Source organism: Somniosus microcephalus, chromosome 20, assembly GCF_052327205.1.
Source record: "Somniosus microcephalus isolate GS21.2 chromosome 20, FLI_Smic_1.0, whole genome shotgun sequence".
Taxonomy (NCBI): Eukaryota; Metazoa; Chordata; class Chondrichthyes; order Squaliformes; family Somniosidae; genus Somniosus; species Somniosus microcephalus.
In genome coordinates, this window is record NC_141006.1 from 53,222,931 (window position 1) to 53,249,298 (window position 26,368).

The window sequence follows — 26,368 nt, forward strand, 5'->3', positions numbered from 1 at the left end:
TTGTTAACATACGTAATGTTTGCAATTTGAGAAGTTCCACAGGCCTCCACGGGGTTTTCACCTTTCGAGTTTCTTTATGGGGGACAACCCCATGGGCTTCTAGATATTATTAGGGAGGAATGGGAGGAACACAACAGCCCTCCTTGGAATGTGGTGGAACACATGCTGGAAAATAAGGGAGCGGGTGGAGGTAGTCACTCCTATAATAAGGGAACACCTGAAAAAGGCCCAGGAAGAGCAACAGGTCTACTACAAAGAGCAGGCCAGGGTGAGGTGGTTCCATCAGGGCAACCGAGTTTTGCTTCTGGTTCCCACACCCGGGAGCAAAATAGTGGCTCAATGGTAGGGACCATATGAGATTGTGGAATAAGTAGGGCCTGTAAACTACAAGTGTAGTTAGCCTGTGAAAAGACAGAAGGAGCAGATCTATCATATTAATCTGCTGAAACCACAGAGAGATCAGGAGACCCTTATGTCCGAGCCAGGGCCACTTTTAGAAACTAAGACTCAAGAAATCAGGGAAGTTCACCTGGCTGAAGAACAAACGGCACAGCAGCAACTAAAACTGCTCAAATTAATCAAAAGAAAGAGAGATGTTTTTACTCCAACAGGTCTGTGTGAGGTGATTGACATCAGAAGGGCTGAACTCCTCGAACAGATGTCACTCTGATCAAAAGAATTGAGTAGGTTTCTTTGTAAATTAAGCAATTCAGTTTTCAATCTTCAGTCCTCACTTTAGTTCTAATTCTTTCAGTAGTCTTTGTAGTAGAAGGTGTTGGAGTTCTCTGTCTAGTATATGTAGAAAGATGTCTCTGTAAAAACAGAAAGTACATCTCTGGCAGACAGAAAGGTTACAAAAATTAAGATTGTATGGCTATACCAGCCAGATACAGACAGAGGTAAATGTGTCACTTAGATGTACAAGTTTCCCTGAGATCAAGGCAGGTGAGATTTAATTCACCTAGTCCAGATAGAGCTACCAAGATAGAAGGCAAATTTACCCAGGAGCAGAGAATCCAGGAGGAACATATCGCACCTCTATAGATGGAGGTTCATCACTCTGATATCTCAGAAGGTTAACACCATCCTCCCAGAGGAAGGCAAGTGAACCATTTCATCCACACCAACTCGAGGTCATATAAGTTCTGGAAATATTGCTTACTACAAAAATATAGACTTATTCAATAGACCATCTAATATTGTTTACTTGTCAGCACCTCAAGAACAACATATTGGCCTTAGAGAGGGTGCACTCCCTTCCTTTCTCTCTTTCCCACCCGTACTCCATTAACCCCCCCCTCACTGGTTCCATTAACCCCCCCCTCACTGGTTCCATTAAACCCCCCCTCACTGGTTCCATTAACCCCCCCCCCTCACTGGTTCCATTAACCCCCCCCTCACTGGTTCCATTAACCCCCCCCCTCACTGGTTCCATTAACCCCCCTCTCACTGGTTCCATTAACCACCCCCCTCACTGGTTCCATTAACCACCCCCCTCACTGGTTCCATTAACCCCCCCCCCTCACTGGTTCCATTAACCCCCCCCCCCCTCGCTGGTTCCATTAACCCCCCCCTCACTGGTTCCGTTAACCCCCCCCCTCACTGGTTCCGTTAACCCCCCCCTCACTGGTTCCGTTAACCACCCCCCTCTCACTGGTTCCATTAACCACCCCCCCTTACTGGTTCCATTAACCCCCCTCTCACTGGTTCCATTAACCACCCCCCCTCACTGGTTCCATTAACCCCCCCCCTCACTGGTTCCATTAACCCCCCCCCCCCTCACTGGTTCCATTAACCACCCCCCTCTCACTGGTTCCATTAACCCCCCCTCACTGGTTCCATTAACCACCCCCCTCTCACTGGTTCCATTAACCACCCCCCCTTACTGGTTCCATTAACCACCCCCCCTTACTGGTTCCATTAACCCCCCTCTCACTGGTTCCATTAACCCCCTCTCACTGGTTCCATTAACCACCCCCCCTCACTGGTTCCATTAACCCCCCCCCCCTCACTGGTTCCATTAACCCCCCCCCCTCACTGGTTCCATTAACCCCCCCCCCCTCACTGGTTCCATTAACCCCCCCCCCCCTCACTGGTTCCATTAACCCCCCCCCCCCCCCTCACTGGTTCCATTAACCCCCCCCCCTCACTGGTTCCATTAACCCCCCCCCCTCACTGGTTCCATTAACCCCCCCCCCCTCACTGGTTCCATTAACCCCACCCCCCTCACTGGTTCCATTAACCCCCCCCCCCCCGCCCTCTGGTTCCATTAACCCCCCCCCCCCCTCTGGTTCCATTAACCCCCCCCCCCTTCACTGGTTCCATTATCCTCCCCACCCCCAACTGCTTCCATTATTTCCCGCCTCTAAACCTGGTTAACCTGAAAAATTCACAGGAGATTGACTATTAATCTATAATTATCAAAGCTTCATGTTAAAGGGCCCATAATCACAGATGCATATTCAGCTTTTTTTCATTTGACTGCAATTTTCTCCCGTTAATACAGACATGCCAGCTGGGGAATAAAATGCCCCTATCCAACATAACTTGTGTAAGGGATAATTGTTTTGAGTATTCACTCACCAAACAAGCCACTTGCATGTCCATTCTTCGACAATGGCTTGAGTTCATTGGTTCCCCACGCATATTGTCTGTAGTTATCCCAGGCAAACTTCATCATCTAGGGGCCAGCAAAAACAACCAAAAGTTATTCCCTGTGGGTGTATGGTAAATGTGAATGCAACATGGATAGAGATGATTGAAGTGCTGAAAGCAAAGGGTAGGGTAAAAGAAAGTTTAATAAATATAGAACATTTATATCTGAAAGTTTAACAACACATAGACAGTGATCTGCACTGAAATCAAACTCAGGATCAATGCTGAATTCCAGAGGATCTATGAATCAGAGATTGGAAAATGGATTGTAACCCAGTTCTGCCATTGTTTTCCATTCTACCATATTCCAGTGGGGGTTCTTGGGCAGATCCTCCACCTGTACCACTACATAATGGGGGTGTATCTCACAGAGATCCCAGACTATCCTGGGAACTCCACAATTTACGCCCTCCACAGCCCTCAGCAGGAGGCACGCCAGTCCCTGTGAGGCCTGTAGAAAGACCCTAGGCCTTTACTAGAAAAAGATAATTAATGCCGGGGTTGGGGGGAGGTGGGTGGGGAAAGGGGTCGATTCCTTTCCCCACGAAGCCTGCTTATTCCAGAAGAACAGAAAAGGACACACTGGTCCTCCTCTCTGCTGCAGGAACAGCATCACCCCACTCCGCCCGCAGTTTGTGGCGATCGCACCTCTGCCCGCTGCCTTGATGTCAAGGGCAGTCACTCTCACCTCACCTCTAGAATTCAGCTCTTTTGTCCCTGTTTGGACCAAGGCTGTAATGAGGTCTGGAGCCAAGTGGTCCTGGCGGAACCCAAACCGAGCATCGGTGAGCAAGTTATTAGTGAGTAAGTGCCGCTTGATAGCACTGTCGAAAACTCCTTCCATCACTTTGCTGATGATTGAATATAGACTGATGGGGCGATAATTGGCTGGATTGGATTTGTCCTGCTTTTTGTAGACAGGACATACCTGGGCAATTTTCCACATTGTCGGGTAGATGCCAGTGTTGTAGCTGTACTGGAACAGCTTGGTTAGAGGCGCAACTAGTTCTGGAGTACAAGTCTTCAATATTACAGCTGGGATATTGTTGGGGCCCATAACCTTTGGTGTATCCAGTGCACTCAGCCATTTCTTAATATCATGTGGAGTGAATCGAATTGGCTGAAGGCTGGCATCTAATGGTGGGGACCTCAGGAGGATGCCGAGGAGGATCATCCACTCGGCACTTCTGGCTGAAGATGGTTGCCAACACGTCAGTCTTGTCTTTTGCACTCACATGCTGGGCTCCGCAATCACGGAGGATGGGGATGTTCATGGAGCCCCCTCCTCCTGTTAGTTGTTTAATTGTCCACCACCATTCATGACTGGATGTGGCAGGATTGCAGATCTGATCCGTTAGTTGTGGGATCGCTTAGCTCTGTCTGAAGTGTGCTGCTTCCGCTGTTTAGCAAGCATGTTGTAGCTTCACCAGGCTGGCATTATTACTAAACTTTATAAAGCAATTTTGTGAAACTAGGCAGCTTACTAAGCCACTCAAAGGCATTAAGAGTCAACTGCATAGTATAGGACTGGAGTCACATGTAGGCCAGACTGGGTGGGTTGAGGTGGCAGGCCCTCTTCCCTGACAGACATCAGTGGACCATTTAGATTTTTGTGAAAAAAACAGAAGCTTTGATTGTTATTTTTCTGGTGCCCACAAATTATTGAATTCAATTTCACAACTTGCCATGGTGTAATTTGAACAGATGAGCTCTGGGTTACTACTCTAGTGCAATAAACATTAGGTTATCATACACTTAACAAACCCTGATAAACAAGTACTGAACAAAAAAAACTGTAACATCACTTCTGTGTGTTGAAGTGGACAATTATTAACTCGCAAGCAATTTCATTAGCTCGGAAAATATGGAATGATCGAGTCACCCGCACTAACACACTTTTACTACATTTCAATGCATATTTAGTGCATGTACTGGTTAGAACACACAAAGTAGTTTTACTGCAATTGCATCTGGACTTTGGAAATTCCTGGAACAGAAGCCAAATGGTCTGCGAATCTGCTTCAAAACTTTTTTTAAATAGCCAATCAATACGAAACAGGCAACCAGAATAGTTATATCATTTGGGCAAAGAACTGGGTAGCCATATTGTAGTGTATGTCTCCGTCTACCTTTAAGAAAACCATTGTATGTAACCGTTCACCTTTAAGAGAACTATTTTAGGTGTGGCACTACTTTGTTGGCTTCTGTATACTGTAATACCGACGGTGACCACACCGGTATATAAGTGCTGTGTCAGGATTATTTGGCAGATTCGCCCTGACCTTCGAATAGTAAAGTCCTGTTTTAAGTTACTCTTGGAGTCTGTGCATTAATCAACTAAACAACCCACAGACTTTACACATATGGAATGAAACTCTTGGCAACTGTTATGGTCAAAAACGTTAACAGCAGAAGAGATTTACTAAGAGGATTGCAGATCTGATCCGTTAGTTGTGGGATCGCTTAGCTCTGTCTGAAGTGTGCTGTTTCTGCTGTTTAGCAAGCATGTTGTAGCTTCACCAGGCTGGCATTATTACTAAACTTTATAAAGCAATTTTGTGAAACTAGGCAGCTTACTAAGCCACTCAAAGGCATTAAGAGTCAACCGCATAGTATAGGACTGGAGTCGTGTGTAGGCCAGACTGGGTGGGTCGAGGTGGCAGGCCTTCTTCCCTGACAGACATCAGTGGACCATTTAGATTTTTGTAGTAAAAGTGTTAGTGCGGGTGACTCGATCATTCCATATTTTCCTAGCTAATGAAATTGCTTGCGAGTTAATAATTGTCCACTTCAACACACAGAACTGATGTTACAGTTTTTTTTGTTCAGTACTTGTTAATCAGGGTTTGTTAACATAGAAACATAGAAGATAGGAGCAGGAGTAGGCCATTCGGCCCTTCGAGCCTGCTCCGCCATTCAATGAGATCATGGCTGATCATCCAAATTCAGTACCCTGTCCCTGCCTTCTCCCCATATCCCTTGATCCCTTTAGCCTCAAGAAATATATCCAACTCTTTCTTGAATATATTTAATGAACTGGCCTCCACCGCCCTCTGTGGCAGAGAATTCCACAGGTTCACCACTCTCTGGGTGAAGAAATTCCTCCTCATTTCAGTCCTAAATGGCTTACCCCTTATCCTTAGACTATGACCCCTGGTTCTGGACTCCCTGGCCATCAGAAACATCCTTCCTGCATCTAGTCTGTCCAGGCCTGACAGAATTTTATAGGTTTCGATGAGATCCCCTCTCAATCTTCTAAACTCCAGTGAGTATAAGCCCTATCGACACAATCTCTCCTCATACGTCATTCCTGCCATCCCAGGTATCAGCCTGGTGAATCTTCGCTGCACTCCTTCCATGGCAAGAACGTCCTTCCTCAGATAAGGTGGCCAAAACTGCACACAATACTCAAGGTGCGGTCTCACCAAGGCCCTGTACAGCTGTAGCAAGACATCCTTGTTCCTGTACTCGAACCCTCTTGCTACGAAGGCCAACATACCATTTGCCTTCTTAACCGCCTGCTGCACCTGCATGCTTACCTTCAGCGACTGGTGCACAAGAACACCCAGGTCTCTTTGCACTTCCCCTTCTCCCAATCTATTGCCATTCAAATAATAATCTGCCTTCCTGTTTTTGCCACCAAAGTGGATAACCTCACATTTATCCACATTATAGTGCATTTGCCATGTTTCTGCCCAATCACCCAACCTGTCCAAATTGTACTGGAGTTTCACGACATCCTCCTCACAGCTTACCCTCCCACCCAGCTTTGTGTCGTCTGCAAATTTGGAGATATTACATCCAATTCCCTCGTCCAGATCATTAATATATATTGTGAACAGCTGGGGTCCTAGGACCGATCCGTGCGGTACCCCACTAGTCACAGCCTGCCACTCGGAAAACGACCCGTTTATTCCAACTCTTTGCTTTCTGTCCGCCAACCAGTTCTCTATCCAAGTCAATACCTTGTCCCCAATCCCATGTGCCTTAATTTTGCACGCTAATCTCTTGTGGGACCTTATCGAAAGCCTTCTGAAAATCCAAATACACCACATCCACTGGTTCTCCCTTATCTATTTTACCAGTTACATCCTCAAAAAATTCCAGTAGATTAGTCAAGCATGATTTACCTTTTGTAAATCCATGTTGACTTTGTCCGATCCTGTCACTGCTTTCCAAGTGCTCTGCTATTACATCTTTTATAATAGACTCTAGCATTTTCCCCACTACCGATGTCAGGCTTACCGGTCTATAATTCCCCGCTTTTTCTCTACCACCTTTTTTGAATAGTGGGGTAACATTAGCTACCCTCCAATCCATGGGTACTGTTCCAGAGTCTATCGAGTTCTGGAAGATGACCAGCAATGCATCTACTATTTCTAGGGCCACTTCCTTAAGTACCCTGGGATGTAGATTATCAGGCCCTGGGGATTTATCGGCCTTCAGTCCCATCAATTTTCCTAACACCATTTCCCTACAAATACTGATTTCTTTCAGTTCCTCCCTTTCAACAGACCCTATGTTCCCCGGCATCTCTGGGAGGTTATTTGTGTCCTCCTTTGTGAAGACAGAACCAAACTATGTATTTAGTTGGTCTGCCATTTCTTTGTTTCCCATTATAAATTCCCCTGATTCTGACCGCAAGGGACCTACGCTTGACTTCACCAATCTTTTTCTCTTCACATATCTATAAAAGTTTTTACAGTCAGTTTTTATGTTCCCTGCTAGCTTACTCTCATATTCTATTTTCCCTTTCTTAATTAATCCCCTTGTCCTCCTTTGTTGAATCCTAAACTGCTCCCAATCCTCAGGATTATTGCTTTTTCTGGCCAATTTATATGTCCTCTCCTTGGATCTTATGCTATCCCTAATTTCCCTTGTTAGCCACGGTTGAGTCACCTTTTTTGTTTTACTTTTATGCCAAACTGGGATGAACAAATTCTGTAGCTCATCTATTCGGTCTTTGAATGTTTGCCATTGCCTATCCACCGTCAACCCTTTGAGTGCCATTCCCCAATCAATCCTACCCAACTCGCTCCTCAGACCATCGTAGTTTCCTTTATTTATATTGAGGACCCTAGTCTCTGAGTCAACTACTTCATTCTCCATCTTAATGAAGAATTCGATCATATTATGATCGCTCCGACCCAAGGGGCCTCGTACAACAAGATTACTAATTAATCCTTTCTCGTTACATAATACCCAGTCTAAGATGGCCTGATCTCTGGTTGGTTCCTCAACATATTGGTCCAGGAAACCATCCCGTAAACACTCCAGGAATTCCTCCTCCACAGTATTGTTACTAATTTGGTTGGCCCAATCTATATGTAGATTAAAGTCACCCATGATGACTGCTGTGCCTTTATTGCACGCTTCTTTAATTTCCCTTTTAATGCCATCCCCAACCTCCGCCTTACTGTTTGGAGGTCTATATTCCACTTCCACTAATGTTTTTTTCCCCTTAGTATTTCTCAATTCTACCCATACATATTCCACATCATCAGAGCTAATATCCTTCATTACAATTGTATTAATCCCTTCTTTAACCAGTAATGCTACCCCACCTCCCTTTCCTTTTTGCCTATCTTTCCTGAATATCGAATACCCCTGGATGTTGAGTTCCCAGTCTTGGCCATCCTTGAGCCATGTTTCCGTAATCCCAACCAAATCATATTCGTTTACCTCTATTTGCGCAGCCAATTCGTCCACCTTATTACAAATGCTCCTCGCATTAAGACACAAAGCCTTCAGGCTTGTTTTTTTAACGCTCTTAGACCTATTAGAATTATTATTTACTGTGGCCACGTTTGATTTAAACCGTTGATTTCTCTGACTGCCACTTTTGTTTTTCTCCTTCCTATCTTTTGCTTTTATCCCTGTTTCCCTTTCCTCTGTCTCCCTGCTCAGGTTCCCAACCCCCTGCCATTTTAGTTTAAACTCCCCCCGAACAGTGCTAGCAAACCTCCCCGCAAGGATATTTGTCCCGCTCTGGTTCAGGTGCAACCCGTCTGACTTGTACAAGTCCCACCTTCCCCAGAAGCAGGCCCAGTGGTCCAGGAAACTAAAGCCCTCCCTCCTGCACCAACTCTTTAGCCACGCATTCATCTGCTCTATCCTCCTATTCCTATACTCACTAGCACGTGGTATGATAACCTAATGTTTATTGCACTGGAGTAGTAACCCAGAGCTCATGAGTTCAAATTGCACCATGGCAAGTTGTGAAATTAAATTCAATAATTTGTGGGCATCAGAAAAATAATCAGTTATGAGGAGAGCTGGGAATAACTGCAACGCTCTTCACTAGAGCAGAAAAGATTATGAGGAGATCAGATAGAGGTGTTCAAAATGATAAAGGGTTTTCATAAGATGAAACTATTTCCACTGGTCAATCAATCGGTAACCAAAGGGAATAAATTTAAGGTCATCACCAAAAGAACAAAGGAAGAGGTTCGGAGATTTTTTTATCCAGTGTTGCCAGGACAAGAAATACCCTACCACAAACAGTTGTGGGGAGTGGATAAATGCTTGAAAAATATATATATTTTTTTTTATAGAGGTACAGTAAATGAGATGAAGCAGATAGCTAATTCAGAGAGCTAGTGCAGATGTAATGGGCTGAATGGCCTCCTTCTGCAATGTAAAATTCTATGATTTTATATGCAGTTACCAAAAAGTGTGAGGCTGAAGACTATTGAATTAAATCTTATGAACCAGACCAACAAGAAGGCATCCTAATATGGAGGCACACTAAAGCTGTCTAGAGCTGCAGGCAGTATAATAGAGGATAAGAACATGAGAATATAGAGGAGCAACAAATACAACTGTGGCCCATCTGGTCAATTCCAGTGTCTAGGTAACATATTCCATGATACCTCTCAATCAAATGTTTCTACCAGTACTTAGCCAATCCTCTTGAATTTGCTGATAAAATCTGCTCACACTACCTCCTTTGGCAGCCCACTCCATACATTCAGGGGTTGTAGGACAGCAGAAGATTACAGGCCATGAAGGGATTTAAACATGAGGATGAGAACTTAAAATTAGAGGCGTTAGGGGACCAGGAGCCAAGGTAGGTAGCAAGGACTGGGGTGATGGGTCAGCAGGACTTAGTGCGCGATAGATATTAAAGCAGAATTTACAGCGGATGGAGGATTGGAGACTGGCCAGAAGGCACTGGAATAGTCAAGTCTGGAGAATACAAAGGTATGAATAAGAATTTCAGTGACAGATGGGCTGAAGTGGGTACAAACGTCAGTAAAGCATAAATACATGCATAGAATTATAGAGAAATGACATCATGGAAACAGGCTGTGCAGCCCAACCAATCTGCGTTGATATTTATCTTCCACACGAGCAGTAGTCCTAATACCATACCCTGTTATCATATCCCTTTATCCCCTTACCTTCAACCACCTATCTAAATTATTCTTAAATGTTGGTATGATCACTGCTTCAATCACTAAATCCGGTGCGTTCCACAGCCTCATAATCCTTTGTGTAAAAAGGTTTCTCCCAAGTCTCTTGCATCTTATATCCATGTCCCCTTGTTGTAGACTTAACTACTGGAAACAAACAGTCTGTTTCTACCTACTCTGTCCCCTCACTTCATAATATTTAAACACCTCGATCAAATCACCCCTGAATCTCCTCTGTTCTAATGAAAATATGCTCATCAGTGCAAAGACTGTATTGAAAGTTATGGTCCCACAACATCGATAGACTGGCGTTCAGACAACTTGAGGCAACGCTGAATCGCAGTCTTGGGGCTTGCATGGAGGTCATCTGCTGGTTTCACATCCAATGTAGCAACCAGGTTGATTGGAAAGGCAATCTCTCCCCAACTATGCCCAGCCTAATTGTAATAGTGTAATGTCAGTATTCATCAAATGTATCTGAAGTGTACCACCGGTTCAACACTTTGTACTGTTTCATGAAGCAGACAAATGTTCTCCTCCATGGTGTGGGTATGAAGTGGGGATAGAAGGACCAGCACCTGGCAAGTCTGACTGACATGGCCCAAGACCACTGACTTTTACTGCACAGTCCAGAGAAGTCCCTCTGAAGGATTCAGTCGCTTGTGTGATGTCTTCCCACCACCCTACAGCAAGGTTGCCAATGCAGACCGCAGATGCTCTAATTCGTAGAACTGTGTTGCTCATTGGGTTGCATGTTCTCATATTCTTGGCAAAAGCAATGGCCTCAGCAACTTGAATTTTGCAGATTTATTTCTGGAGACATGAAAGACAGTTTGTTGGACTTTGAACTATGCATAAAGTGCAGCACTTCTTCATTTACTTGGAGCAAAACAAATTATGGACACAGACATTTTACTAAACACTATCTGCATACACACTAGAGGAGAGTTATAGAGTCATAGAGTTTTACAGCACAGAATGAGGCCCTTCGGCCCATCGTGTCTGCGCCGCCTAAACATTGGTCACATACAGCAGCCGATACTATTTATCAGATTCCGTGTAGCAAATCATTACGTTAAGTTGGTGTCGCAATTGTCCCTGAACTTGAACAACTGTGCAATAATTTTCTGTCTAAGGTATTTTTGATGCCTTTTGGCTCCCCTATTTTGTGTTTATCTGTTATGTTGAAGTAGTACACCTGTATTTTGAAAACCTTTTCAGATTGTTTATTCTTTTGTAACAATCCTCTGCAATTTTATACATTTTGAAATATTGATTGACTTTTTCATCAGCGACTGGGCTTTTTTGCTCTTGACTGACTTTCATGAAAACCTTATTTGGTATTGTGTAGTAAGAATGAAAGTTCAATTTTAGAGAACCAATGCCGTCTGTTTTTGGTGTGTACCACCCTTTGCTATATCAACATGTCCACATCATTTCCACAGGTCAAGTGGTTTATTTCCAAAGACAAACACAATAAATTGAGTAATTTCAATTAACATTTGATTGGTTGGTTTAACTTGAAGCCTATTGGAACCTAAAAATGGATGCAATCAGTTTGGGAACTAACTAGTTACCACACAACCTTTCTAAAAACATACAACAGTCTGAATACAAGCTCCACAAGACGAATTTCTGTATTGCAAAAGGCCTATGAATTACAAAGCTGTACGTTGTGTACATCCTTCAAATGTACTTCAACTTTCCACTTTCAGAGCCCAGCAATTTCTGGTAGTTCAAAACAATCTCCAATATTACAGGGTTGGAAGCAGAGCCTCCGGCTGCTCAAAACTATGGTTTAATTTAATCATATTATTGTGAAATATGTAATATTTTGAAATGTTATTTTGCTTAAAACATTCATTTGGACGTTAGACATTTCAATTACTGCAGGAACAAAATAGCAGATTTTTTTCCAAAAAGCATATAAAATGGTTTCATTAGTTCATCAACAAACCACTATGGTGAAATGTTTACATATGGGTTTCCATGTTAAAAATATCCAAAAGATTAGATAGAATTTTCCCATTACAAATATTTACAAAAGGCAGTTTCCATTCTAAATATTGACATGTGCTACAGGAAGAAAGCTTGACAGGAGGGGCACACTTTATGCAATATTTTAATGTTTTACATATATATCATAGAATAGTAGTACAGCACAGGAGGTGGCCATTTGGCCCATCGAGTCTGTGCTGGCTCTTTCAAAGAGCAATCCAGTTAGTCCCACTCCCCCGCTCTTTCCCTATATCCTTGCAATTTTTTTCTCCTTCAAGTATTTATCTAATTCCCTTTTGAAAGCTACTATTGAATCTGTTTCCACCACCTTTTCAGGTAGTGCATTCCAAATCCTAAACACTCGTTGCGTAAAATAGTTTTTCCTCATGTCGCCTCTGGTTCTTTTGCCAATCACTTTAAATCTGTGCCCTCTAGTTATCGACCCTTCTGCCATTGGAAACGGTTTCTCTTTCTTTACTCTATCTAAACCCTTCATGATTTTAAACACCTCTATCAAATCTCCTCTTAACCTTCGCTGCTCTAAGGAGAACAACCCCAGCTTCTCCAGTCTATCCATGTAACATCCCTAGAACCATCCTAGTAAATCTCCTCTGTACCATCTCCAAAGCCTTCATGTCCTTCCTAAAGTGTGGTGGCCAAATTGGACACAATACTCCAGTTGGGGCTGAACTAGTGTTTTTATAGGTTTAGCATAACTGTATGGCTTTTGTACTCTATGGGCTGGATTTTGTGAATGGAGGCGAGTTGGAGGTGGGACTGCTGCTTGTCGTGTCAATGTCCCGCCTCCATCCTCGCCTGATCGATCAGAGGGATTTTCCCCTGATAGATCACGTCAATGTCAGACGTGCTATCTGTCAAGACTTCTTGAAAGAAGAAATGACAGCGTTTGACAGCTCTGTGAAGCTGTCAAACACTGACATTCTCTTTAGTTTGATAAGTCTTTGTGGTGAGGACTCATCAAACCTTTCAACTTTGTAAATTTCACATGTCTGTGGGATCGGAGGATCCAACAGCCATTATGTGAAATTGACAAGGAGAATGTCGGCTCTCCCCATCCAGCGTGGCTAAAGGCTGTAGAAAGAAAACAAGGCAAGTGCACACTTTTTTAAACTCATCACTCACCTTACATACTTACCACTCCACACTTGCACCCATCACTCACCTCTACATCTTACTTCCAGGTGCCTCCGACCACCGCAGACCTCCTCCACGTCTCCTCCAACCCGGCGAGGTTCTCCGAGGTCGGGAAGCCTTCACCTGTGAAGGTAAAATGGCACTAATCCTTTTTTCTGCCTGTTAACAGGCAGTTAAAAGGATTAAATGCCTTCCCCGTCTCCAGGAGATGGGACCCGAAGCTGGACATCCTCCCGCCTCCTGGCAAAAGGGCATGGAGGCGGTATGGGGCGGGTTTACCATCTACCCCCACTTTCTCTGAGTTTACCGGCTGTCCTGCCTCCATGGGGCTTGGAACATCCAGCCCTATGCCTCTATTTATAAAGCCCAGGAACCCATATGTTTTATTAACTGCTTTGTTAACCAGTCCTGCTACCTTCAAAGATTTGTGCACAAACACTCAGGTCTCTCTCTTCTTGCAGTCCCTTTAAAATTGTACCATTTAGCTTATATTGTCTCTCCTCATTTTTCCTACCAAAATGTATCACCTCACACTTTTCTGCATTGAATTTCATCTGCCATGTGTCACTCATTCCACCAGCGTATGTCCTCTTGAAGTCTTATTACTATCTTCCTCACTGTTTACTACACTTCCAAGTTTCGCGTCATCTGCAAATTTTGAAATTATGCCCTGTACCCACAAGTCCAAGTCATTAATGTGAATCAAAAACAGCAGTGGTCCTGGTATTGAACCCTGGGGAACACGACTGTATACCTCCCTCTGGTCCGAAAAACAGCCATTCACTAAAACTCTCTGCTTTCTATCCCTTAGCCAATTGTGTATCCATGCAGCTACTGCCCCCATCATCTCATGGGCTTCAACTTCTTCATTTACTGCAGCTTTGGCAAAATCTTCTTCCTTGGTAAACATTTATATATATTTATATAAATAAATTAAAAATCTTCCATCTGTGTTCATTTCCTGACTACAAAGCCTTAATTCCTGTTGTCATGTTTTTCCATCACTTCTCCCCCCAGCCATGATAAATTACTATAGCCTTGTTTATAATGGAAACTGCTTATGTAAACTTGTCACGCTGTAACTGCACAGCCTGGCTACAGGGCGGCGCTAGCAAATCATTGACCTGTTATTCCCAGTTCCAAAGCATCATGTGAGTTAGTAAACTTACACAAGCTTTTATTTTGAAAATGATTTTTGTAACTTTTAATCTCTAAATAATTTTTGTTCATAATTAGGAATTAGACAGTTTTGAGCCATTCCACTCCCCATTCCATGATCTCGCTAATGTGTTTCCATGTTATTGGCATCCCTCTTGCTGGGCCCTGCTCTGTCCCCCTCCCCCATGCTCTTTGGCCCGATTTTAGCAATCCCACCCATAGTTTTACTTTGCTTCTTCCTTTGCTCTAGAACGTTGCTTCCACCCCCATTGCTCTGACACAGATTCCCACTTCAAATAGGCCATTTCCGGTTGCCACAACTCACTGCCCCCACTCCTGCCTCCGCAGCCCGTTTTGGTGCCATAACTACATTTGTTGATATTATCTGTAGGACAGCAGGCAAGACAGAAAAGTTCTTTGTACGAATACATTCTCACAGAAGAACTACCAGTCACCAGAATAAAACCATTTCCATTGTGTTGTGCACAGCTGGGTTGTCTTTCTGTGCCTTATGAATGTAAAGGAGCCAAGCTCTGAAAGTACCCAGGATTCTGATACGCAAGTACTCAGAAACTGCCAGGTTTTACTTGGTTATCTTAACAAACCCATGTGTATAAACAAACAGCAACAAGTGCTGTATTGCTAGTGCTGTGGTATCATAAGCATAGGAATCCTAAACTAAAGCACATGACATTTCTTCAATAATTTAATAAGGGATTCACAGAGTGAAATGCTCAGTGTAGTTTTTCACAATTAGTCCTGACAATCATAAACTTGAAAATATTTAGAATGTGTCAGCCGTGGCTCAGTGGGCAGCACTCTCACCTGAGTCAGAAGGTCGTGGGTTCAAGGTTCAAGTCCCACTCCAGAGACTTGAGCACAAAAGAAATCTAGGCTGACCCTCCAGTGCAGTCGTGACGGAGTGCTGCACTGTCGGAGGTGCCGTCTTTCGGATGAGACGTTAAACCGAGGCCCCGTTTGCTCTCTCAGGTGGATGGAAAAGATCCTATGGCACTAATTTGAAGAACAGCTGGGGAGTTATCCCTGGTGTCCGAGCCAATATTTATCCCTTAAATCAACATTTAAAACAGATGATCTGGTCATGATCACATTGCTGTTTGTGGGAGCTTGCCGTGGGCAAATTGGCTGCCGCGTTTCCCACATTACAACAGTGACCACATTTCAAAAAGTATTTCATTGGTTGTAAAGCGCTTTGGGACGTCTGGTGGTTGTGAAAGGCGCTATAGAAATGCAAGTCTTTCTTTAAAATCAGAAGTTACAAAAAAATACACAATTGCGTCACTTTAGAAAAATATACTACCTGATTCACAGGTAGGTTTATATTATGGCTCTCCTTATATAGGCAATACTGTAAAAAAGTTTTACAACTCATATTATACTCATTTTGTTTTTTAAAGGCATTTTCATCTATATCCCCGAAAAGCAATTCCATAGCTCACCTGGATCTAGCTCTCAAAAATAGCATCACACTGGTAGAGAATCCAGTTACACCTACTAACGCTGTTCATTTCAGTCCAAATATTATCAAGATAATATTTCAAGCAAATTACCGCTGTTAAGAAAAAACAGCTTCTTTGACTTGATATTTATTTGCAATTCTGAAAATTTTGAAACTACAAGAAATAATGGCAGACACTTGTTTAAATCTCCATAAATGTCTACAGCCACCCTTTAACACAAAAATATATTTTTCAGAAATCTGTGCTGACTGCTCAGAGTCATCTATACGTAAGAACATAAGAAATAGGAGCAGGAGTAGGTCATGTGGCCCCTCGAGCCTGCTCCACCATTCAGTAAGACCATGGCTAAACTTTTACATCCACTGTCCCACCATATCCCTTGATTCTCTTAGTGCCCAAAACTCTATCGATCTCAGTCTTGAATATATTTCACAACTGAGCCTCCACAGCCCTCTGGGGTAGTCCAAAGATTCACCACCCTCTGAGTGAAGACATTTCTCCTCATCTCAGTCCTAAATGGCCGACCCCTTATCCTGAGACTATGACCCCTAGTTCTACACTCTCTAGCCAGGGGAAACAGCCTCAGCATCTACCCTGTCAAGCCCACTAAGAATTTTATATGTTTCAATGAGATCACCATTCATTATTCTAAACTCGAGAATATAGGCCCATTCTACTCAATCTCGCCTAATAGGACAACCGTCTCGCTCCTGGAATCAATCTCCTGAACCTTCGTTGCACTCCCTCTATGGCAAGTATATCCTTCCTTAGGTAAGGAGACCAAAACTGTGCACACTACTTTTACAATTTTTTACAATTTAAATCGCTTTATTGGCATGATAAGTTACATCTTATGTTGCCAAAGCATCAAAATACATTTATGGTTTAGCACATAAACGCAGTTCTATTCATACAGTGTATAAACAGGTATATCCCTGAGTGTATAAATATACATTCGCATTGTTTATATATATTTTTTTCTTAGTTTACTGGTTGTCCCTCTGTTCATGGCAAGCTGTAACATAGTGCGCCGCCAGTGTTATACAGCTTCTCTCCTCTCCCAGTAGGAATGGGAGTTTTTGGTTGTCATTCAGATTTCTGAAATCAGGGCATATTTGTGAGAATTTTTGGTAGAAATTCTCCCTGATGCCCTGATATTTTCCACAAGCTGTGAGGAAGTGCATCTCTGTCTCCACCACTCCCTGACTGCAGTGAGAGCATATCCTGTCCTCTCTTGGCAGCCTGGTCTGCCTGTGTCTGCCTTTTTCGATCGCTAGGCTATGTTCGCTAAGTCTGTACCTTGTCAAGGTTCTTCTCAGTTTGTTATCCTTTACCATGGTCAGGTAATCAGCTATGTTGTATTGTCTGTTTAGGGCCAAGTAGCAATTGAGTTTGCTTTGGGTTTTTGTTGTTTCTGCCCAATATGTCAGATATTTTTCCTTTTGCTTAGCGACGATTGTGTTGGGTCGAATTCTTTGTGTTACCCTGTCACTGTCCTGGGGCTGGTTATTGTTAGTAGTTACTTCACTGAGTCCCAGGACTAATTGACTGAGGGTATTCTTCTTTATGGTCAGCTCTTGGCATTTCAGGGCGTCGTAGTGATAGCATTGGGGATTGCTCATTTGTAGGTGATTCCAAAATTTGGTGGCTCTTTTTTGGATAGTGATTATTAATGGATATTGGCCTAGTTCCGCCCTGCATGCATTGTTTACTGTTTTCCTTTGAGTCCGGAGGATACTTTTACAGAATTCTGCATGTAGGATCTCAATTGGGTGTTTGTCCCATTTTGCAAATTCTTGTTGAGTTAGCGGTCCCCATACCTCACTGCCATAGAGTGCAATTGGTTCAATTACTGATTTGAAAATTTTGAGCCAAATGCTAATTGGGATTTCTATTTGGATTGATTTTTTGATGGCATAGAAAGCCCTTCTTGCTTTCTCTTTCAGTTCATTCACAGCCAGTTTGAAGTTTCCCGTAGAACTGATTTTTAAGCCCAAGTATGTGTAGTTAGTGGTTTGTTCAATTTTGGTTGTTCCTACTGTGAAATTTATTTTGGGTCCCTGATGTTTGGATCTTTGCTGGAACACAAGGACTTTGGTTTTTTGGGGATTTATTGTCAGGGCCCAAGTCTGGCAGTACGACTCCAGCAGGTCCAGGTTTTGCTGTAGCCCCTCTTTAGTAGGTGACAGCAGAACCAGGTCGTCTGCATAGAGGAGGAATTTAACCTTGGATTCATATAGGGTGAGGCCGGGTGCTGTAGATTGTTCAAGTAGTTTTGCCAATCCATTTATGTAAATATTAAAGAGTGTCGGTGAGATTGGCGAGCCCTGCGTCACCCCCCGCCCCTGTGGGAAGTATTTTGTTTGTTTGTCTCCAATTTTAACTGCACATTTGTTGTTTGTATACATTGATTTAATTACATCATATGTTTTCCCTCCTACCCCACTTTCGATAAGTTTCAGGAATAAACCGTCATGCCAGATGGAGTCGAAAGCCTTCTGTAAATCTACAAAGCATGCGTAGATTTTGCTTTTGTTATTGTGAACGTGTTTGTCAATTAGGGTCTGTAGGGTGAAGATATGATCGGATGTTCTATAGTTTGGCAGGAATCCAATTTGGCTTTTACTCAAGACATTGTGCTCCTCAAGGAAGTTTATAAGTCTTTTGTTTATGATGCTACAGAATACCTTCCCCAGGTTACTGTTTACACAGATGCCTCGATAGTTGTTTGGGTCGATTTTGTCCCCACTTTTGTATATGGGCGTTATGAGTCCTTTGTTCCAGATATCAGGGAAATAACCGACACTCAGAACCAAGTTGAAGAGTTTTAGGATAGCCAGTTTCATTTTGTTGTCTGTGTGTTTACTCCAGGTGTGGTCTCATCAGGGCCCTATATAATTGCAGCAAGACTTTCTTACCCTTATACTCCAACCCTCTTGCAATAAAGGCTAACATGCCATTTGCTTTCCTAATTCCTTGCTGTACCTGCAGGTCAACTTTCTGTGGTTTGTGTACAAGGACACCCAAATACAATAGTTAGTACCAAGATACACACTGATCTGCTGTTAATACAGGTCAGCATCAGCCTGAGCACCCGAGACATAAATCATACGTAAAAGCACTGTTCAAATACGATGTACCTAGATCTCAAATAGAAAGCCTTTATTAGTAAAATTAACTAATTAACCCTTATACAAAAGCAAAATTCTGCAGATGCTGGAAATCTGAAATAAAAACAGAAAATGCTGGAAATACTCAGCAGGTCAGCATCTGTGGAGAGAGAAACAGAGTTAACGTTTCAGGTCGATGACCCTTCGTCGGAACTGGAAAAGCTGGAGATGGAACAGGTTTTTAAGCAAATGCAGGGGCAGGGAAAGGGAGGAGGGGAGGAAAGAACAAAAGGAAAGGTCTGTGATGGGATGGAAGGCAGGAGAGATTAAGAGACATTTAGAGAGATTAAGAGATGGTACAAGGCAAAAGGAGATGGTACTGGGACAAGTTAAGAAACAAAAGATGGCTCTAGATGAAGTGTAAATGGCACGGGCAGAATGAAAGACAGCTGCCATGTGGGAGAGAAAAATAAATAAATAAATAAATAAATAAATGGGGGGGGGGGGGGGGGGAAAGACAGGGGCAGAGGTTATGGTCTGAAATTGTTAAACTCTATGTTGAGTCCAGAAGGCTGTAAAGTGCCTAATCGAAAGATGAGGTGCTGTTCCTCGAGCTTACGCTGAGCTTCAGTGGAACAATGCAAGAGGCCGAGGACGGTGAGGTCTGAGTGGGAGTGGAGCGGAGAATTAAAGTGACAGGCGACCGGAAGCTCGGGGTCACCCCTATGAACTGAACGGAGGTGTTACACAAAGCGGTCACCTAATCTGCGTTTGGTCTCCCCAATGTAGAGGAGACCACATCGTGAGCAGCAAATACAGTATACTAAATTGCAAGAAGTACAAGTAAATCGCTGTTTCACCCGGAAGGAGTGTTTGGGGCCCTGGACAGTGGGAAGGGTGGAGGTAAAAGGACATGTGTTGCATCTCCTGCACTTGCACGAGAAGGTGCCGGGCGAAGGGGAAGGGGTGTTGGGGGTGATAGAGGAGTGGACCAGGGTGTCGCGGAGGGAGCAGTCCCTTCGGAATGCTGAAAGGGGAGGTGAGGGGAAGATGTGTTTGGTGGTGGGATCACACTGGAGGTGGCGGAAATGGCAGAGGATGATCCGTTGAATGTGGAGGCTGGTGGGGTGAAAGGTGAGGACAAGGGGAACCCTATTGTGGTTCCGGGAGGGAGTGAAAGGGGTGAGGGCAGAAGTGTGGGAAATAGAACGGACACGGTCATGGGCCATGTCAACCACAGTAGAGGGGAATCCTCGGTTGAAGAAAAAGGAAGACATGTCGGAAGCACTAGTATAGAAGGTGGCATCGTCACAGCAGGTGCGGCGGAGACGGAGAAACTGGGAGAATGGAATAGAGTCCTTACAGGAAGTGGGGTGGGAGGAAGTGTAGTCCAGGTAGCTGTGGGAGTCAGTGGGCTTGTAGTGAATGTTTGTCAATAACCTATTCCCAAAGATGGAGACAGAGAAGCCGAGGAAGGGAAGAGAAGAGTCGGAGATGGACCATGTGAAGGTGAGGGAAGGGTGGAAATTGGAAGCAAAGCGAATGAAATTTTCTAGTTCAGGGCGAGAGCAGGAAACAGCACCGATACAATCATCAATGTACCGGAAAAAGAGGTGAGGGAGGGGACCTGAGTAGGACTGGAACAAAGAATGTTCCACATATCCCACGAAAAGGCAGGCATAGCTAGGACCCATGCAGGTACCCATAGCAACACCTTTAATTTGGAGGAAGTGAGTGGAGTCAAAGGAGAAGTTGTTCAATGTGAGAACAAGTTCATCCAGGCGGAGGAGGGTGGTGGTGGATGGGGACTGGTTGGGCCTCTGTTCAAGGAAGAAGCGGAGCACCCTCAGGCCATCCTGGTGGGGGATGGAGGTGTAGAGAGATTATACGTCCATAGTGAAAAGGAGGCGGTTGGGACCAGGAAACTGGAAACTGTTAAAGTGGCGGAGGGCGTTGGAAGAGTCGCAGATGTAGGTGGGAAGAGACAGGACAAGGGGAGAAAAAATAGAAGATATAGGAAGAGATAAGTTCCATGGGGCAAGAACAGGCTGAAACGATGGGTCTACCAGGGCAGTCCTGTTTGTGGATCTTGGGAAGGAGGTAGGAGCGGGCTGTGCGGGGTTGGGGAACTATGAGGTTGGCGGCCATGGAGGGAAGATCTCCAGAGGAGATGAGGTCAGTGACGGTCTTGGAAACGGTGGCTTGATGTTCAGTAGTGGGGTCATGGTACAGGCGGAGGTAGGAGGAGGTGTCGGAGAGTTGGCGTTCAGCCTCCGCTAGGTAGAGGTCGGCTCGCCAAACAACAACAGCACCACCCTTGTCAGCAGGTTTAATGACAATGTTGGGGTTGGATCTGAGATAATGGAGTGCTGCAAGTTCAGAGGGGAGTAGGTTGGAGTGAGGGGAGCAGAGAAATTGAGACGGCTGATGTCACACCGGCAGTTGGCAATGAAAAGATCTAGAGAGGTTAAGAGGCCAGAGGGAAGGGTCCAGGTAGAACGAGAATTCTGAAAACGGGAGAAAGGGTCAGCTATGTGGGGGGAGGACTCTTGGCCAAAGAAGTGGGCACGGAGACGAAGGCGGCGGAAAAAGAGCTCAGCATCGTGCCGAGCTCGAAATTCATTGAGATGGTGACGTAAGGGGATGAAGCTCAGGCATTTGCTAAGGACTGATCGTTCGGGGTCAGAGAGGGGAAGGTCAGAGGGGATAGTGAAAACACGGCAGGGGGAGAGATTGGAAGAAGGGAAGGGGTCAGCGGAAATTGAAGGGGAAGGAGGTTCCGGAGGGGTGTTGGTGTCCAAGAGTTGTTGAAGCTTGCGATCCTTGACACCTGAAAGGAAGAAAAAATGTTTTTTGTTAAAGCGCCGGATGAAATGGAACTGCAGACCAGGACAGCTTTGAGATAGAGTGAGTCGGTGCTGCTGAAGAGAGAGGTCGAGAGTGTTCATGTGGCGGCGCATGACATTCAGCGTGGATCTCAGGATATGGCGAGAGCAGTGATTCGAGGAACGCTGAATATCTTGGAGATATCTGTAGTCCTGGGTGGATCCAAAACACGAAGGGTGGAATTTCAGTTGGAATCCTTATTTGTTTAAAGGAATATAGATGACTTGGATGTTAAAAAATAAAAGCTGGGCAGACTGCATGTTGACCCTCTGCCTCTGGGTCCATCCACAGTATCAGCGGTGATGGCACTCCAGGAAAAGATGCAGGAGTCTCTGGCAGGTTTTGTCTCCAGGGTTGCTGCGAGTGTGGAGCGAATGGAGGAGTCCCTCGCTAACATGAGCAGAGCCATTGTGGAGTCATTGGCGCATGAACGCATCACTACGGAAAGGATGGCAACCTCTGCGGAAAGGATGGCTGCAGTAGACGAGAGGATGGCTACGGCCATGGAGGAGCTAAGTCGCCTGAGTGTTGAAAACATGGTAAGTGTCCAGAATAGACTGACATCTCTGGAGGAGCGATGTTCAGCTATTGAACAGAGAAACCAGACCTTCATGGCAGGCCCTCTGAGTAGGACTGCCAGTGCAGATACGGGTCCCCATGGCCCCCCTGTTGTGCAGCAAGGTGCTCTCAAGCCACTTGTAAGCGCTGAGGGGGACCTGACCCATGAGGGGGAAGTTGGTGGCAGACATCAAGGAAGTAGGGGCTCCTCTCCTCCAAGTGCTCACACTTCCATGCCACTGCAGAGCCCTCGGTCAGAGCCCCACCAGGCTCCACACCCAACTGAGATCGGCGTCTCAACCCCTGCACAGCCGCAGGAGCAGCAGACTGTTGACGAGCCCTCACAGGTTCGCCACCCCAGAGGACGCCCGCCAAAGGTGTCGAGACAGGAGCAGCAAGAAACTGAGCAAGGGGCCTCCACATCTGATGAAGCCACAGGGGAAGCACCACGTAGGAGCACGCGTAAGAGAAAGATACTGCACAATTAGTCACAAGGATAGTCACTTGGGTGAAATTTGATGCTTTATGTGTAAAAGCCATCATATGAATCATGTACATAAAAAATCTGATGGCTATTGCTGTAGTTGTGGGGTGTGTCATTTCGTGAATGGGACTTCCACGTTGAGGGCTTAGGATTACTTGCAATTGTCAGTATGGTGGTCAAATTGCTTGGCATCAGCTGGTTCGTGGCCATTGTCGATGCTCAGGTAAAAAGATGCGAGGCAAAAGTGCTTGAGTGGCTAGGCTAAGCAAATCTGGCCAAGATGAGTGCGTTCCTTGCATCCCAGGCAACTATGTTCTTGCGTACTGCTGCTGCTGGTTGATGGGCCTCTGCAGGATGTTCGTTTTCGCCCTCCTCCTCCTCATCCGAGGAGGATATGTGAGGAGCCACTTGGTCCTCAGGCATCTGCAAGTCACGACGCTGTGTCATGTTGTGAAGTGCACAGCAAACCACGACGATTCTGGAGACCCTGGCTGCTGAGTACTGCAGGGCTCCACCTGATCTATCCAGGCATCTGAAGCGCATCTTCAGCAAATGGCTCTGGTGGACATGTGGCTGGAGTTGTAGCTCTCCTCAGTTTCGTTGGATGGTCTCCTCAATGGCGTCATTAGCCACGTCCTCAGGGGATAGCCCTTGTCTCCAAGTAGCCATCTGTTAAGTTGGTCTGGCGGACTGAACAGTGGAGGCACACTAGACTGGCGCAGTATGAAGGAGTCATGGCAACTGCCAGGGTACTTGGCACAAACATGCAAAATTTCCTTCTTGTGGTCACACACCAGCTGAACGTTAAGGGAGTGGAAGCCCTTGCGATTGACAAAAATACCTGGATTGCGATGGGGTGCCTTAAGGGCCACATTTTGTACAGTCAACGATGCCCTGCACCCTTGGAAAGCCTGCCAGGTGAGCTAATCCAACCGCACGCCTCGTGACACTTGCTCAATCCTTGGTGAAATTGATGTGATTGTGCGCGAGGGCAAAGGTTACCTGCGTGATGCAAGTGTGTGCGGCCGCCTGGGAGATGCCGCTGATGTCTGCTGCTGATCTCTGGAATGAGCCCGAGGCAAAAAAGTTGAGTGCGGTGGTGACTTTGACGGCCACTGGTAAGGGTTGTCCACCTGGTCCTCTGGCCTGCAGGTCTTGTTGCAGCATTGCGCAGATGTCACCCACTACCTCTCGCGAAAGTTGGAGCCGCCTTTGGCACTGCTGCTCAGACATATTGAGACATAGCTGACCCTGTGTCTGTAGACCCTGTTTGGGGGGTATCTCCTGGGCTTCCATGCGCTGGCCCCTTCTGGCCTGTGCATCTTCAGGTGGGTGAGCAGCAGTTTGGCGCGCCTGTTGCTGCTGCTGCTGTTGTTCGGCCTCATCTAATGCCCAGAAGGGAAGGAAATAAATGGCTCCCATGCTTATGGTAGATGCCTCAGTTGAGGAAGTGCTCAGTGAAGGTGGCGAGAGGGGTTTCCCAGGAGGTCACACTGGAGATGGGTGTCAGGCTCCAAACTTCCACAGCTGTGGTTATGCCTTCTAAAAGTTCCCCCAGTCCTGAGACTACAAAGTCCTGCCACCTGCAAATAATGGCTGATCAAATCTCCTCTTTAATGGTTGACCTGCAGCTGATAGTCAGCAATCCAATTGTGCTCCCGCCAGGTTTCACCGTCGTGTTTCCCACCAGGCGTGTTTCACGTGGGAAATGGGTTAAATTCGCAATGGCCATTCAAAATGACATTATAGAGGCAATTTAGTGCTTGTTAAGGGCCTTAACAGCCTATCCCGCCTCTTGGAGGCGGGACGGAGACGGGACAATCAGACACAAATTTTTGAAAATTGCGTGGAGGCGGGGTCGGGCCCGCCCGCCGGTTTTTGCAATTTTAACCACCCGCACGTCTCCAATCCCACCTCCACGGCCCAATGAAAATCCTGCCCTTAGTCTACATTCCCAGTGTTCCCAAATCCTATAACTGCCCCCAATGCTCTCAGACCCTGCAAATTTACTCCCCAATGCCCCATGTCGTTGTCCCAGCAATTCCAGGACCTACTTCACTGTTCCTAGAACCTCCCTGTCCAGTATCCTTGGAATAAAAACAGAAAATGCTGGAAATACTCAGCAGGTCAGGCAGCATCTGTGGAGAGGGAAACAGCGTTAACGTTTCAGGTCAATGACCTTTCATCAGAACTGTTACAACCTGTTCCATCTCTAACCTGTTAAGGCTAATGTTGGCCTTTATCTCAAGGGGACTGGAATACAAAGAGGTGGAACTGATGCTTCAGTTGTACAGAGCCTTGGTCAGATGCCATCTGGATTATTGCATTCAGTTCTGGACACTGCATCGCAAGAAGGATATATTGGCTGTGGAGGGGGTACAGTGCAGATTTACCAAAATTATACTGGGGTTTATATCGTTAAATTATGAAGACAGGTTGCATTCCCTTGAGTTTAGACGGTTGCGATGTGATCTAACTGAGGTGTTTCAAATAATAAAAAGGCTTTGATAGAGTAAATACAGAGTTACTAGTTTGTCTGGTGGGGGAATTCAGAACAAGAGAGCACAATCTTAAAATTCGAGCTAGGCCATTCAGGAATGGAATCAGGGAGCACTTTTTCATACAAAGGGTAGTGGAAATGTGGAATTCTCACCCCCAAATGCTGTGGATGCTGGGTCCATTGAATTTTTCAAGACTGAGATGGATAGATTTTTATTAGGTAAAGATATCAAGGGATATATATCAAAGGTGAGTAAATTGAGTTACGGTATAGATCAGCCATGATCTAATTGAATAGGGAACAGGCTTTTGGGTCTGAATGGCCTATTCCTGCTCATGTCTGAGGATGATGTCACCAACAGGCATCATGTGATGAGGAAGGGGGGGATCCTTGGGGGACTTCCAAGGTGTGAGGGTGGGAAGAGAAGCCATTGCTAGAAATGCTCAGGCTACAATTAGATAGGAAGCAAGTGAGGGATAATAGTGAAAACCTCTCTGCCCCAAGAAGCTTCAGAAAGCTAGTAATAGGAAGAAAGGCTCACTAGCACATCAAGTCTCTTCCTTCCACAGACCTATTAACATTTCTAAAATCATAAATCCTCTTTCTCAACAGCTATTGATCCAGAAACTGTCAATTGATCCATAATTAACCACTTTCCAGATATATGCACTATCACGTAGTAAAAGAAAACGAATCTTGCTTGAGGCATCTGGGTTTGTTCCTGCTGGATAGAAAAACCTCTATCTTATACATTAATTATTCTAAAGCTATGTGTCATGCCTCCTCTATCTTCTTTTCCCCAGCAAAGGTGTTAGTCCCCAACTTTATCTTCACAATTTAATCCTGAGCATTGAAATTATCTGGTCACTATTTCCAATATATCTATTTTTTTTTAAAAGAGCGGGTGACCAATACTGTACACCATACAGGAAACTTTGGTTTATCCGGAGGTTAACTATCCGGAATGC

The 26,368-nt window shown here is 45.0% G+C and overlaps 1 protein-coding gene across 1 annotated transcript in view; it reads right to left on the reverse strand.

Annotated features, from left to right (window-relative positions):
- Positions 1 to 26,368, reverse strand: part of LOC147103254 (mannosyl-oligosaccharide 1,2-alpha-mannosidase IA-like) — a 216,401-nt gene that overhangs the window by 148,149 nt on the left and 41,884 nt on the right. Inside the window, 1 exon segment of the mRNA XM_085962703.1 lies at positions 2,584 to 2,680. Coding sequence (XP_085818829.1) covers positions 2,584 to 2,680 — 97 coding nt within the window.